The sequence below is a fragment of the Pleurodeles waltl genome, chromosome 3_1, assembly GCF_031143425.1.
Source record: "Pleurodeles waltl isolate 20211129_DDA chromosome 3_1, aPleWal1.hap1.20221129, whole genome shotgun sequence".
NCBI lineage: Eukaryota > Metazoa > Chordata > Amphibia > Caudata > Salamandridae > Pleurodeles > Pleurodeles waltl.
In genome coordinates, this window is record NC_090440.1 from 1,983,881,012 (window position 1) to 1,983,895,868 (window position 14,857).

The window sequence follows — 14,857 nt, forward strand, 5'->3', positions numbered from 1 at the left end:
AAACTGTCATCCCATATAGGGAGGTACAATCCTCCAATTCTGTGGTCCATCTTGCCCCCCTAACTAAGGCATCCCTGCGGACCCATGCCACCAGGGGTTCCAGTATCAAGGCAAAAAACAGGGGAGAGAGCAGGCCTCCCTGACAGGTACCCTTTTGTAGAGAAAACTGAGGTGATACGCCCCCATTCACTGTTACTTGCACCAGCGGGCCTGACCTGAGCCAAGAAATACATTTTGGGCCAAACCCCCTCTTTTCTATGATTGTATACATAAAGGGCCATTCCACTGTGTCAAATGCAATTCACACGTACAACAGTACGATGGCATCTTCCCGGATCTTGGAGGCATGTCCCAGCCCACTGTGCAATATCCTCATATAAAGGGCCGTGTTCCTTCCTGGCATAGAGCCAGATTAGTCTGGGTGGATCAGAGATTTGATCACCCCTACCAGCCACGTATCCCACAGTTTCAGCAGGATTTTAACTTCTGCATTTAGCAGTGAAATGGGCTTATAGGAGGCACCGTCTTCAGGCGGTTTGTTTCTTTGGGGATAACCACTATGTTCGCAAGCCGTTGATCTTGTGGAAAGTGGCCTGCGCTACGACTCTCAATGAACATGCGGAAAAGGGATGAAGCCCCTCTGTCAGCTGTCAATTTGTAAAGCTCTATAGAAAGTCCATTGGAGCCCATTGCCTTACCTGATGCCAAGCTACAGATTGCCTGTCTTATCTCTGCTTCCGTCAAGTCTTCTTCTAAGGCTTGTCTATCATCTCTGGAGAGTTCCGGCATACAAATGTCCGTGATGAGTTTTTGGCAGACATCGATTGTGGCTATCTGTGTTGGTGGGTAGGGTCACACATAGTAATCAGCAAACACACCTGCTATGCCTTGGCAGTTGCTAATCAGTTCACCTTGCAAGTTTTGAATGTTCAAGACCACATCGGGCTGCCGCCTCCCTCTTCTCCAATCATGCTAATATTGTCCCAGCCTTATTTCCTACCTCATAGAGGCAGCGCTGGGAGGGTCGAAAGTAGGTATGAGGGGCCTCCATCGCAACATCTCTATATTCTTTCTGCTTAAGGGATAGAGGATGCTGCGAATGTCCCTGGTCATCTGATAACCGAAGGGACTCCAACTGGGCAATGTCTTCCTGTAGTCACTCCAGCAGGGCTTATTGACCTTTCTTATGCGCCGCTGTCAGTGCCATACTCTGACCTCCAAGATCAGTTTTGTAGGCTTCTCAAAGTGTGCCTGCGGATTCTACTGAGCCATCATTCTCTTGAAAATAGTGTTTCACGACCTCACAGATGCGATCGCAGATGCGTGGTATTTTTTAGGTACGAGGGGTTAAGTGTTGGTCTTCGGCTGCCCCCCACACTAAAGGGTCCATAGGTGACGCACACTGAGGAATGGTCAGAAATGCCTCTGGCAAAGTGTTTGGCCTCGCGCATACTTGAAAGGATTTTAGTTAACGTCAAGAGGTAGTCAATGCGTGAGAGGCTGCCATGTGCTCCTGAGAGGTGTATACTGTTGTATTGAAGGGTGGAGGGTGCGCCATGCGTCTATTAGTCCATGTGCTAACATGAAGTCATCTAGTGGATGTGTTGCCCTTTGGGGCCGTGGAGGCCAACGGTCTAGCATATTGGACACTGTATAATTGAAGCCCCCTCCCAAAAGCTAGACACTAACAGGGAGTAGAAGGAGTAGGGCACCCAGGTCTGTCAAATCTTATTTGTGGAGTCTGGGGGGGACATAAAGGGAAATTATATTGAGGGTGGTGCCCTCCCACTGTCCCCACTGCTCAGAAAATCTCCCACGTGGGTCTATCCAGGCCTGTTGTATGGTGAGGGGAATAGATTTGCATAGAAGGATGCCAGTCCCCCAGGATCTCTTTGTGAAACCCGCATGAGCTTTCATTCTGTATTCCCACCTTTCCTTCACACAACATGAGTTGCATGGAAGGTGTGTTTCTTACAATAAGACCACTTTGGACGCAAGGCGTTTAAGATACTATAGGACCATCCCTGCTTAATTATGTTCCCCAACCCATTGATGTTCCCTGAATAGCATCCTGAAACTGGGCCCATTATTGTTGGTATCCATGGGGGGTATACGGTGAGGGGGCCTTAACCCCTTCATGGGTTGGATTTCCTCGGGATGCCAGGTAGATAAAGAACTTGCCTCAATGGTATGGGTCTGGTCTGAGGACCATGGAAACAGGGAGTATGCCTTTCTCATTACAGTTTTCTCCTGAGGGAAGAAGGGGAAGGAACCAGACCTGGGTCCCACTACACACACTGTCTCTCCAGCTATTGCACTCAGTCACCATTGAACTAGGATCATTGCCTCTGGAGGGGCTCAACAAATAGTAAACTGTACCCCAACCATTCCCACCGCCCCTGCATGACAGTACTAAAATTGTTAACCTCTCCAACTTTGCAGAGTGCCTGTCATCCCTGAGTAGCATAGAAAGTACAAACTAAAAGAAGATGTGAGCAGCATCCGCACACCACCCTGTCCTCCCCAAAAGGAGGAGAGTATTATGTTACCACAGTTATTTTAAGGCATCGCTCCCTTCCCCTACAATTTAGCAACTCTGTTATGATGAAAAATGGTTGCCCAGAGGGTCATAGGAATTTGAGTGCTTTGTATGTCACTTGGGGGGAGGACGTCTGGCTCCGCCATCCACTCCATCCACAGCCCTAGACACATAAAGAAGGCCACCCACAAGAGAGGGCTGGAGGCCCCCAGAGTTGAGGAGAATCACTGGTCAGCTTCTGTTTGTGGCTCCTGTGCAAGTTCTTCACTGTTGTCGCAGTGGTGCAATTGTTGTGTGCTGTGCTGCTGACCCACCACTCTCCAACCTTCCAGCCATTCCCAAGTGTCTTCTGGGGTGGTGAAGAATAAAGTCTTGCCCTCTGACTCTACCTTATTTTTTCTGGAAAGACCATTGAATATTTAATGTTGCTTTGCCTGAGTTTTTTTTTAATTTCTAGGAAGGACCATTGCAGTCTCTGCACTTGGGGCATGGAGTCTGAAAAGTAGGAGAATGTAACATTATCAAGCCTGACCAGGGGTGCAGCTCAGGCTGCTTGGAGGGTGACTTCGCGATCTCTATAGTTAAAGATGCAGGCGAGAATGGTACGCTGAGAGCCCCCTGGTTTCAGAGAGGTTCCTGGAACTCTGTACGCCCATTCCACTGAGACAAATTTGGCACAACCTTGAGGTTGCAGGTTTTTTTGTATCAATTCTTCCACAAGGAGATCCATTGTCAGACCCCCTGCCCGCTCAGGCACTTCCATGATTTTCACATTATTAAGCCAGCTGCATCCTTCATAGTCCTTCAGCCTAACCTCCAGAACGTGCGAGGTGCATGTGAGTTCCTTGACTTGGCACTGCAGTACTGCCATTTCTGTCTTCAAGGTTGCTATGGAGTCTTCCGCCTCCTGTGCCCGGCCCCCAGGCTGCAGAGGTGGCGCACACCAATCCGACATGTATGAAGACTAAGTCTATTTTAGTTTCCAGTGCAGAGTGGACGCCCTGTATCGTGGCCATAATGTCAACAAGCTTGGGGTCTTCCGTCACCGAGGAGACCTGGACCTGAGGTGCTCCATCCTCCTCCATCCACAGAGTGGCCATCGTGTCCCTGGGGTGCATGTATTTGTCCAGTTTCATTTGATGGATTGCACAGGGGCCATTTGTTGGCAAATTCAGTAGTAAGGAGCTTCTGCTGAGGGAGTTGGGGCCATTCGCGTCCAAGGGAGACCGAGTACTCACCGCCACCTGCCCGTGGCAAGGAAAGGCACACCTGAGGCCTGTTGGCTTTCTCACCTTCTCCTGCCCCTCCCACTCCACCCAGACCTGGTAGTGTGCACAGTCGCAGCAGTGTCTTCCCCCACCGCAAAAACTAGCTAATCCAAGGCACAAAGGGACACATTTAGCAGCAAGGGGTGAGTACAACAAGAGTCAACAGCCAAAGTGAAGAGCAGGCAGCGTCGCTTATGGCCTAGTTCAACAGGCTTCCATTGGTGGAATCTGCAATCACTGCTGCCACTCCATACCACTGCATATCATCGCACCCTAAGGTAACATAACTCACACCCTTGCCATGCACAGTTTTCTTATCACTGATTTTATTAGAAATGTTGCAGTGATAATATCAAAGATGCCATAGAAGATGTCATCAATGATATAATATGTGGAGTAATTAGCTATGCATGGCGAAGGTACGAGTTATAGTTACCTTAGGACGCGAGTTATAGTTACTTGAAATAACTCTAGCTATAACTGCTGAATTTCTATGGTTTTGTACAAGTAAATTTAGAACTATAACATCTCTATAACCTTTGATTTCTTCAGTGAATTTCTATGTTTATTTAATGTAAAATAATTTTAATTACTATACGTTAATGCAACCACAGCCGCGCACAGCCTTTGGCCGCGCGCAGCCGGGGTTGGCCACATGGATCTGTGAGTGTCTGAGTGGGTCTGAAAGTAGGTGCACGAGTTTGAGTGGATCTGAGTGAGTGCATGAGTATCTGAGTGGGTGCATGAGTCTCTGAGTGCATGTATGAGTGAATGGACTAGCATATGATTGAGTCTGCAAATGTTTTTTTCAATTTTTTAATATTGTCAAATATCCTTGAATATTCAAGGATATTTGTGAATATCACACATGGAGAAGAAAAAACATTTTAAACCTATAATTTTCCCCCAACACAACCCTATATCACACCTCTGGGGTCAAGGTACCTCCACCATGCCCCCTTATACCACTCACTATTTCTATGTTCAGCCCTGGGAACCCTCTTCCATAACATAAAATGGTGGCTGCAATTTTCTAGTCACGTTGTGGCCATCCAATTACAGCGCCTCTATTCATGCACACATTTGCAAACATTTGCTGCCAGAGATAAAAATTTTTAGATTTTTCCTAATTTCTTGTGAACTACTGAACAGATTTATACCAAATAACCAAAAGCACACTCTGCCTACTGAAATCTAGCTTTCTGCCAAATTTGGTGTACTTCTGTACAGCGGATCGGGATGTAGTCGTGTCAAAAGGTCCTATGGGAATTAATCTGGGAAACACAATTTTTTGGACCGTCCCCCTTTTTTTCCCAGGGCCGATTGACAGATCACCTTGAAACTTTCCATGCCCAACAAGAATCACTGCAGCACTTTTTGGGGGAAAGTTTTAGAAGATTCGTCAAACGGTGTCAAAGATATAATCAAGTCAAAAAACGATTTTTCTATGGAAACATGGTCCTAACTAAAACTACCTACTGGCAAATGCCAGTAAGTAAAATATATAAATAGAGAGAGATTTTGGGTCCTTCTGATTCGGACGCTACATCGTTCTTTGGCGTGCAGGGTGCGATGCTCATGCCGCAAAACCACGCCATTCCATAGTTCTCATAGCCTTGTTCCATATAAGGAAAGAATGAGTTGCAAAGTTTTCTGGCTTCGTTCTCTGCCAATTTTATTCCATAAAAATGTTCAGTTTGCAGAAACGGACACGTTTCAGTCCTTCCTGGACCTTGATCATGGACCAGTCCTGTTTTGATGTTTAAAAAGTCCCCTCAGTTACTACATTGGTGTGCGTTTCCGTTTCCTCTCCCTGGGATTTGTAGTTTTTTTCAAACTGAAACTTTCTAAAAAGGAAGAAGAAAAGAGATTTTGCCTCAGTCCCACAAACAAACCTGTGCAAAGTGACTATATGCAATGTGTCTAAACTCAGGAAGAGAACAGTGAGGCTGTTAAGTGAAGTGCTAATATCCGCAAATCCAATTTTACTTCTTCTAACTTCTTACTTCTTCTAACAAAGAAAACATATGCCTGAATTTTGATATTTAAACCAGCGCATTATGGTCATTGTAGTTTTTTCGCATGATGTTTCTTACATCTCTTTCGATAATTGTCCACAAATGTCCACAAATGTGATGGGTTTGACTCTTATTTGATATGTAACATGATCTCAACTAATCCAGTCATGGCACTTAGTTGCCCCACTCTTATATAACCTCGAACCACAATCAGTTCATTTCTCATTTTTATGGGAAGGGCGACCACCAACCCACTGTGCTTTGAGTGAAGGAGAAGGGAGCTCTAATATAATGTTGAGAGGAAAAGAATCAGCTCTTTTCAACGAGATGCGCCCCGCACTCCAACAACAAGGAAGAAACAGAGGATCCCCAAAAGGAAGGGGGAGAGGTTGTGAGCGAGACAAAAACGTATGAAAACAAGGACGAGCAGAAGAGGAAAAAGAACCAGAACGACTAGGGCAAGGATAAGAGAAAGACAGAAACATAACAAATAATGAACACAGAAGGCCAAGAGTTGAATGTCATCAATTTGTCCGATAGACCCATACCAGACGTTGAAGTTTCACTTTTGAAAAAAGGCCTCAACTTCTGCCCGAAGATGCACATTGATTTAGTCCAAACAATAATTGACATAAAAATACATAAGAAAAATCAAATTGTCTAACTGATTTGCTGGATCCAAACATAAAAGGCGAGATCCCACTTCAGTGGAAAAACGAAGAGTAAATCTGTCGGTAGAAGACAGAAGGAGGATGTTAGGTCAGACCGCATGTGCATCTATTTCCCACTCTCCTGATTCCACTCAGGCATAAGTGCTGCTCAAAGACTGTAATTGTATTTATACAGCACTTACTACCCCCGACGAGGCATTGAAGTGCTTTTCGGTGAGTAGCACGCTACTCCAGAACTCAAGGTGGATTAGTGGTGGGTGGATTAGTAGATTGTAGTAACATGAGGAATGCATTCCACCACGCATACAATAGTGAAGGTCTTCTCACATAGGCAACACTCATAAGCCACATCCTTCCAACCACATACACCAATTCCGTGCTTCATTAGGGGTAAAGAAGTGCTGTATAAATGCAACTACAATAACATGCAGTACAATGCAGAGCAGCGGCAAGAACAGACAGAAGCGAGGTGAGGGCGCCCTGTGCGAACGTGGGGGCTGCCAGTGACGTGCTCTTGCATCACCTGGTAATAACGTGCTGCTCTTGTTCTCTTTGTTACGTTTTTACCTTTCAATTACTGCTCAGCTACGTTTATGGATGGATTCAAGTAACACCACTCCGGCTCCTTGGCATTATCAGGTCTCATTAGGGTGAAATATGGCCCTGCATGTTTTGAGCTGGCCCACTTTACACCCAATTACGCTGGAAATTGCTACTCGGTTGGTCTGTCGTCGTGCCACTGAATGAATGGCAACCCTACCTGAAATCAGGAGGCGTTTAATACATGCTCTGGAAATGTGTCACTCTCCCGCTTGATAAAGAATGTGACTGTCACATGGCTTTTACTCGGAGAGCAGATCGCCCCTGGATCAAATCATCATTTTCATCATATGGAAGGATGAGGAGAAAGGATGCTGCTCGCCTGAAATCAATCGTGCTTTAACGTTTAAAATGTTCTTTTTTTCAATGCGGCACCGACATTTGTAGGAGAAAAACCCCAAGCCGGGTGTTTGTTGAATGAAGCTGTGGCAGGATAGGTCAGGCATTCACATGATCCCATGTCATCATTCACGCACATCCCTGCTCGGTATACGGGTTGTTCGAGGTGGATAAGAGCTGTATTGGGCAAGCCAAGGCCGCTTTTATTTCACCTTTAACTTACGTTTTTAACCCCAACATTTGGCAAATGCAATTACCTGCACTTTGAGCGAGCAAAAAATGTGTGTTTCTTTCTTATTTTTAATCCAATTCACAGTTTCACATGTTAGAAAAAGTGAACAAAGTTATAGCCTGCGTTAGGATTAAGCTTCCGATCCCTTGTATATTAAGGAAAAATTATATCGGAGATTGGGAAAAAGTGTGATTGCCTTTAATTAAAAGAAAGAAATGGTAGACTGCATTATGAAGATTAATGAATAATTGGCAATGGATAGAAAACAAATAATAGCTTATTTTGTGGGAAAAAGAACCGGCAGCCTGTATGAGCTGAAATGTATTAGGAAGAAATAATTGATTCTCTGCATCTGGAAGAAAAGCGCCATAACCTGTAATCATAAGAACAAATTTAAAGTCCATGTTTGAGCGGAAGGATTGTGAGCTTGTGTTGGAATGAAGGAACAGACTGAAATAATGGGAAGGAAGAGGTCGTTATATGAAATGAAAGAAGGAACACATCACCTATATTTAAACAAAATAACTAGTAGCCTGTAGTAGAACAAAGACGATCACATTTATAGGAAGAAAGAACGATTCACCTGCATTGAAGAAAAACACCTCTACTGAAGATAAGAACTCACTAACTACAAAGGGTTGAAATAACCTACAGCCTTTTATTACAAAAAAGAACTAGAAGAAAGAATAAATCACCTGTATTAGATGAAAGAATTGACCGCCTTCATTGGAGAAAATCACTGTCCACCTGTATTGAAGACAGCAGCTCTTTAACTACATAGGGGTGATTTAACCCACTACCTGTGAGACGAGGAAAAAACTGATCGCCAGTATGAAAAGAAATTACTATGAATCATTTGGAAGAATTACTTCATAGTATTTATTTGGAAAAAATAATTGATGGCCTATGTCGGGAAGACAGAATAGATTGCCTGAACTGGATGGAAGAACTGGATGGCTGTCTTGGAGAAAAATGCTGTCCAACTGCATTGGAGGTAAGAACTGATCAACTGATTGTCATTTTTGATGGAACAATTTGAAAGCCTGTGTGAGACGTAGGAACCGATCACCTGCATTGGGAGGATGATTTGAAAGCTTGAATCAGAGGCATGCATTGATTGTTTGTATTAGAGGAACAGTTTGATAGCTTGAATTGGAAAAAAAGAACTGGTTACCTACAGCTCCCTTCCAATATTTATGAAGGAAGCTGAGGGTGGGAACATTAAATAGCACATGTTTAGAATTAGATCTACAGCTAGGAATAATGCCACTGCCCACAGAGAGAGTCGATTTAAACAACACTGTTAAAAGCAGAGACAGAGATCTTGAAATCTTCTGCAACTTTCCCTGATACTCCTCGCTCTGAGGAGGTACAAGGGGTGGCTCAGATACCAAGTCAAAGGCATGATGGGTCAAGGAATGGGCGTCTGCCACAGTGTATTGGGGCAGGACGCTTACGGTCTCATTACGAGGCTGGCGGTCCTAGAACCACCAGCCTCATGGTGGCGGTCAGACCACCGCAATCCAAGCGGCCCAACTGCCAAATTACATCCTTGGTGGGTGGACCTGCATAAAGACTGCCGTCCACGCCAGCACCATCATTCCCAACCTGGTCTCAGCAGTCAGGGTTGTACTCAGCCAGGCGGCGCTGAACTCAGTGCAGCCTGGCCGATTACATCCCACTTTCCATCAGCTTTGCATGGCGGGGACAAAAGACTGGCAGAAAGCCAGTGGCAGTGGCTGCGGGGGGGGGGGGGCGGGAGCTGCACTGCCTCCCTGCCCTGCACTATCAGAATGCGCACTGTCTGCTTTGCAGACAGTGTGCATTCCGAGGGTGCTGGTCAGCCCCCCCTGTGCTACGTTATAGGACTCAGCTCCCTTATGGGAGCCGGGTCCTATATCATAGCACTGTTCTGTTGGACTGACCAGCAGGATTGCGTATTGCAATGGTCCCGCCAGTCAACCCGGTGGGAACATTACAATACGCTCGGGAGGAATTCACCACTATGGCGGTGGCATCCTCCATGTGAGTTTGGCAGTCCCGCGGTGGGACCACCAAACTCATAATGAGGCCCAAAGTGCTGAAAGAGGGTGTTTGCCATTGAGTCCACCAGTGCCTTGGTTTGTTCTAGATTTCCTGCTGGCACGATTGATTCTCATGCTCCGTTGTTCAAGATTTGATACTGTTCTTTTGCAAATCACTAAGAAGCGTGCAGTTTTACACCTCAAATATCACAGCATCACACCTCGCCATTAACTGCTCGTTGTATATGCTTGCGATTATCATGCAGTTTTGTTTCATATCCTATTTAAATTCCTAATTACTAATACAACATCACACCTCGTTATTAATGGATGGATTCACATGTTCATTATGTTTGTTTAATTGTGTATGACGTTTAGAATCTAACAATAAACCATGCCTTGCTGCAAGGATATTTCTCCTACAAATCACTCAGCAGTAGACTGTCACCACAAATGACATTCTTCAATCTAAAATTCTGGCTTGTTTTGCAGCCCTTTCATTAAGAGCCTGAAAAGAGCCATTCAGCATTAAGAAAAGAGACAGTACTTTTTACCCAGCACTGCCTCTCAATCACTAACAATAGGCATTCTAGAATGATCCATTGTTTGACACATCATTCACTGGATGGACCCATTAAGAAGCGATCTGGACAGTCAAAAATGCATTTCTTTGCCAATTTTTATTTAGTTGTTTTTAACTCTTGGTAATATGAATTTATGATTTCTTTTCACAATTTCTATTATAGCTTTATGGCCTACTGCCAAGAGCTTCACTGGTTGTTAATGGACCTAATGCCAAATTATAGGGGTGAGCCGCAGGCGAGGGAATCTAAGAACTGACTTTTCTTTAACAACTGGTAGAGCCTGAGACAGAAGGGCTATAAGTAGGGCTGGGTGTAATTGCGTGTTGTGAAATTACTAAAAAAAAAAACGGCATGAAATTATGCATAATTATGGGAAATGCATCTCGCACTCAAGCAATTGCTTTAACAGACAGTGCTGGTAAAAATTCAACTTGAAAAGCTAATTTTGGGTTGATTTCCTGTTGCTTGTGTTCAAAATACTACCCCATGCATTCAGATGTGCTGTTTTATGCTCAAATATTATCTGAACTATCTGCTGGGGTTAAAAAAAAAAAATCTACCTGAAATATTGTTGACCACCTACGTTACAGAAACTGTCACTCACATTTCAATAAAAACACTGACATTCACATTCAGATTCACAATTTTGTTTGAAAAAATTAAATGAGTGGTCAGCTTGGGTAAAAAAATTACCTGAAAGGCCGCTACCTGTTTGATACATCTTGCATTAAAATTTCTCCCCGAAATTACGAGATGTGGTGTAATGTTATCTTGGTAATTTTGCATACATTTTATCACACAAAATTATCAAAATTACGACTATGTTTTGGGCATAAACAATATTTCATCCAGGCCTAGCTATAAAGCTATTAGAATATTCCACCCATTAAGTGTAAAAAATTCTGAATTAAAGAGGGAGAAACAGAAAGACAATCTTTGGAATGTTGGAGCAGAAGGATTCACTATTATAAACCCTGAGCCACTTCATTGTCTTCAATGATGCCTCCAATATTCGGATTATGTTTAGAGGGGTGTGAAGAACCTTTTATGCCCAGAATGGTTTCCAGAGTTTCTGAAATTCTTCCTTCACATAGTATGCCAAATCCCTGTTTTCCTTTGGTTGCTCAAAGTTGTTTACCTGCAAAATGAATAGTTTCTGCTGTACAAGAACCTAGTAAGGTGCAAGATGCTACTTGCATATCTGAGTAATAATTCTATGCTGAAAATGTGTGCAGAATATTTACCTGCAAGTTTAGGTTTGTGCAGAGCAATTCTATACATGATTGTGTTGCGGATGACAAAAACACAAAGGGCCAGGTGTCCAAAGCCGTTCCCATGTGTATGTACCACTTAGAAATGCAAATGCTTTGATTTACTAGTGCAATGTATTCTTAAAATGTAAGTTTGCACTCCTACATCAATTTACCTACAGCTGATAATAATGTCATATTAGACATGGGTACATTTTCCTGGGGGAGTGGAGAGGGTGCAGGGAAGGGAGTGTTCCAGGGCGAGAGTCCTGGAAAGTTTGGTAATATATACAACTTCAAAGGTTTGCAGGTATTCATAAACCTTTTTTCAGCCATCTCATTTCCTGGAAACTGTCGAACATTTACTGCATTTAGGTTTACAGCAACATAAGTAAATATCCCTCTAAAATTAGAACATCAGTAAAATGATTGGGGGTATAAGTAAAGGAGTTGCTTTAAAGGATGTTTTTCCTGTGGTGGAAAAAACCTACAAGTGCTCTTAGGCACAAAGGGAAGCATTTCCCCTCAGGCAAGTGTACACTGTGTATTATGCAGAAACCCCTCTGTACAGTCACAACTCCAAGAAATTTCCTCCAGATGGATGACCCCATCAAAGAGACCCAAACACTTTCTGACAAACTGGCTGCAAGAGGTTAGCTCAGCAGACTTCCAGAATATCAATGTCGCAGGCTTCCTTACATGACTGTTCCACTTGCTTATATGGCAAATAAGGGGCAACCGGGTAATCCTGGGGAACTGGGGAACAAATCAGTTATGCAACACAATGCCTATCCTCCCTAGGCAAATGAGAACTGTAAAGTAGTTAATATTGGTGCAGTATGTAAATACAATTTATTATTCATATGATGAATCAATAAAGCATACTTTTGGTAGAGAATTTCATACTGTAGGTGCTGCACAAACAGCACAGTGCAAAGTGACATCCGTGAATAAAGTGCACAAGTGCTTATTTATAATAATATATACTGTCTAGTAACTGATGTTAAGGAAAATTGCAAATAAAGCAGGACTTGCCTAAGTAGTCATAAGGTGTGGTGGGTGGACAAGTGACGTGAACATCAGTGGAGAGAGACTGCTGTTTTATGGAACACACTTTGTGTGCAGCATTTTGGACTGTTCCCCTTCGTGGGCCAGCAAGCTAACTTGTAACTCCATGCTGGGGGGCCCTCACTTCACCAGCCTTTGTGGAGGTCCTGAAAGTCCACGCAAGTGTGAACTGCCTTGACTCACAGTATGATCTGATGTCATTTTGAAATTCAGGGCTGTGTTGAGATTGTTTGGGGATCACTACACACTATGCGGTCTTTTCTGTTCCCATACAGAAGGAGTATGTGATTTTGTTTCGAATTCTGGAACTTTGTGTATTGTTTTAAGTTACTTTATTGGAATAAGCAATAAAGGATTGATGCATAATGCTAGCCAGCGGTCTGGACATCAAATTTGCTAATCCCGTATTATGAAATGACCTGCTAGTCTTCACTTGTATTGTCACTGCTAATAGCTTGTTCATCCATTTTTCTAGGCAAATAAACTGAGAACAAAAACATTGCGGAACACCCTAAACCCAACTTGGAATGAGACCTTGACATACTATGGCATTACAGACGAAGATATGATACGCAAAACACTAAGGTAAGTGCCAATTTCTGCATATCCTTTCTCTGAGTGTAGCTCTGATACGGTCACGAGAAAGAAAAAAGTAGCTGATTACTGGAGAAGGATGAACATGGGGCAGCCAGGGTATACATTCTAAAGACAAAGGGGGGGGCCTAAATAAAATGGTCAACTAGTCAGCAAGGCCAATGAGGACTGATATCAGAGTTCAGACTGCGGCTTCTCACAAACGTCAGGTCGAAGTCACCAAATGTAAATCAATATTTTGCTTTTCATAAAATCTGTTCCTGTCCATGTGGCCTATTGAAAGGGTATTCTTTATGACCTGTTATGTTTTAATGACTTCAGTTTCTTTTTTTATTGAGATCATATGTTGTCACAGCATTTACTTTCTGCATGAGCAATAGACAGATGAAAATGTGCTATTTGTACCAGAGAAGTACCAAGAGGAAATGGTGCTTGCTGAGATGGGCTCTGAAGAAGGTTAATGTTGTATCATCCAGGGTTCAAAGTATCATTCAGTTTGATGTATTGTGTGCCTGCTTGATAAGGGCATAGGTAAACACAAATACGATGTTGAAATTGACAAAATCCTGTAGTTCTCATAACGTCTCCAAACCAAATTGTTATTTTTTTTATATTTAATATAGCATGGTCCTAGGTACAACCAGCACGGTGCACTTTACAGACATTATTATTGTAGCATGAGCACCTCTACTATATGAGAGCTCATTTACTAATATTTCACGGAGTACAGCCACTAGAGTTGTTATGTCATGTTGCGTGAGAGGAAATGAGCAGGACAGCGGTTTATTTATTAAGATATGGCACTGCTACTTTTTTTTTCCAAAGCGCGGACAGTTAGGCTGCCTACTGCCATGCATACACATTTGCACTGCAGTGGTACCCTTCCAGTACAAAATACTATTCTCAGTCATACTAATGTTTCTCACTTTGTAAGTGTGCTCTCCAGTCCAACAGACATGAAATGCTTGAAAAATTTGGAGATAAAAGAATCCTTTCTCTGACTTTATGCTTGCCTCGGAATGCCTAACCTTTTGGTGCAGTGGTTCCCAACCTGTGGTCCGGGGACCCCCTCCTCAGGGGGTCCGCAACTGCTTAGAAAATTAAATAATATTGACAGATTAGGTGCCCAGATTTCAGTAATGACTTAGTGGGAGGGGTTCCCAGATTCCCATAATGATCCAGTGGGGGTCCCTGAGTTCTAGTAATGGTAAAATGGGGGTCCACAGAAGTCAAAAGGTTGGGAACCACGGTTTTGGTGCAAATCGCTTTCTACAAAAGTAAGTAAAAAACCTTGGGTGGTATCATAGTACTGCCCGCATACCATCCACTGAATGCGTCAGAGGCAAAGTGCAAAAAACAACAAGGTGGTGGATGGAATACAGCCCAACTGCCATGCCAGGTCCTCTCTGAACTGGGACAAAAGCCACCTAGGACCCGTTTTGCTCTTATCAGGGCTCGTCAGCCAGATGTAGCTTGGTTCCAGTGGCACAGTGAGCCTGGGACCCATGTCTGGACATACCCGGCGCACTTTGGGCATCAAATGCAAAACAATCAAGGTGATGGAAGGAATGTTTGAATTAATCTCAGCAACTGGCAATCACTTGGGGCCCCATCCCAGTCCATCGTTTTTTGCCCATCATGCTACATCAGTTTGGAGACAGCCATAAGCA

The 14,857-nt window shown here is 43.6% G+C and overlaps 1 protein-coding gene across 2 annotated transcripts in view; it reads left to right on the plus strand.

Annotated features, from left to right (window-relative positions):
• DOC2B (double C2 domain beta) overlaps positions 1-14,857 on the plus strand; it is a 1,627,913-nt gene that overhangs the window by 815,035 nt on the left and 798,021 nt on the right. For both annotated transcript variants that reach the window (XM_069226394.1, XM_069226395.1), the window contains one exon: positions 13,069-13,178. In XM_069226394.1, the coding sequence (XP_069082495.1) occupies positions 13,069-13,178 (110 nt within the window). The remainder of the gene's footprint in view (positions 1-13,068; positions 13,179-14,857) is intronic.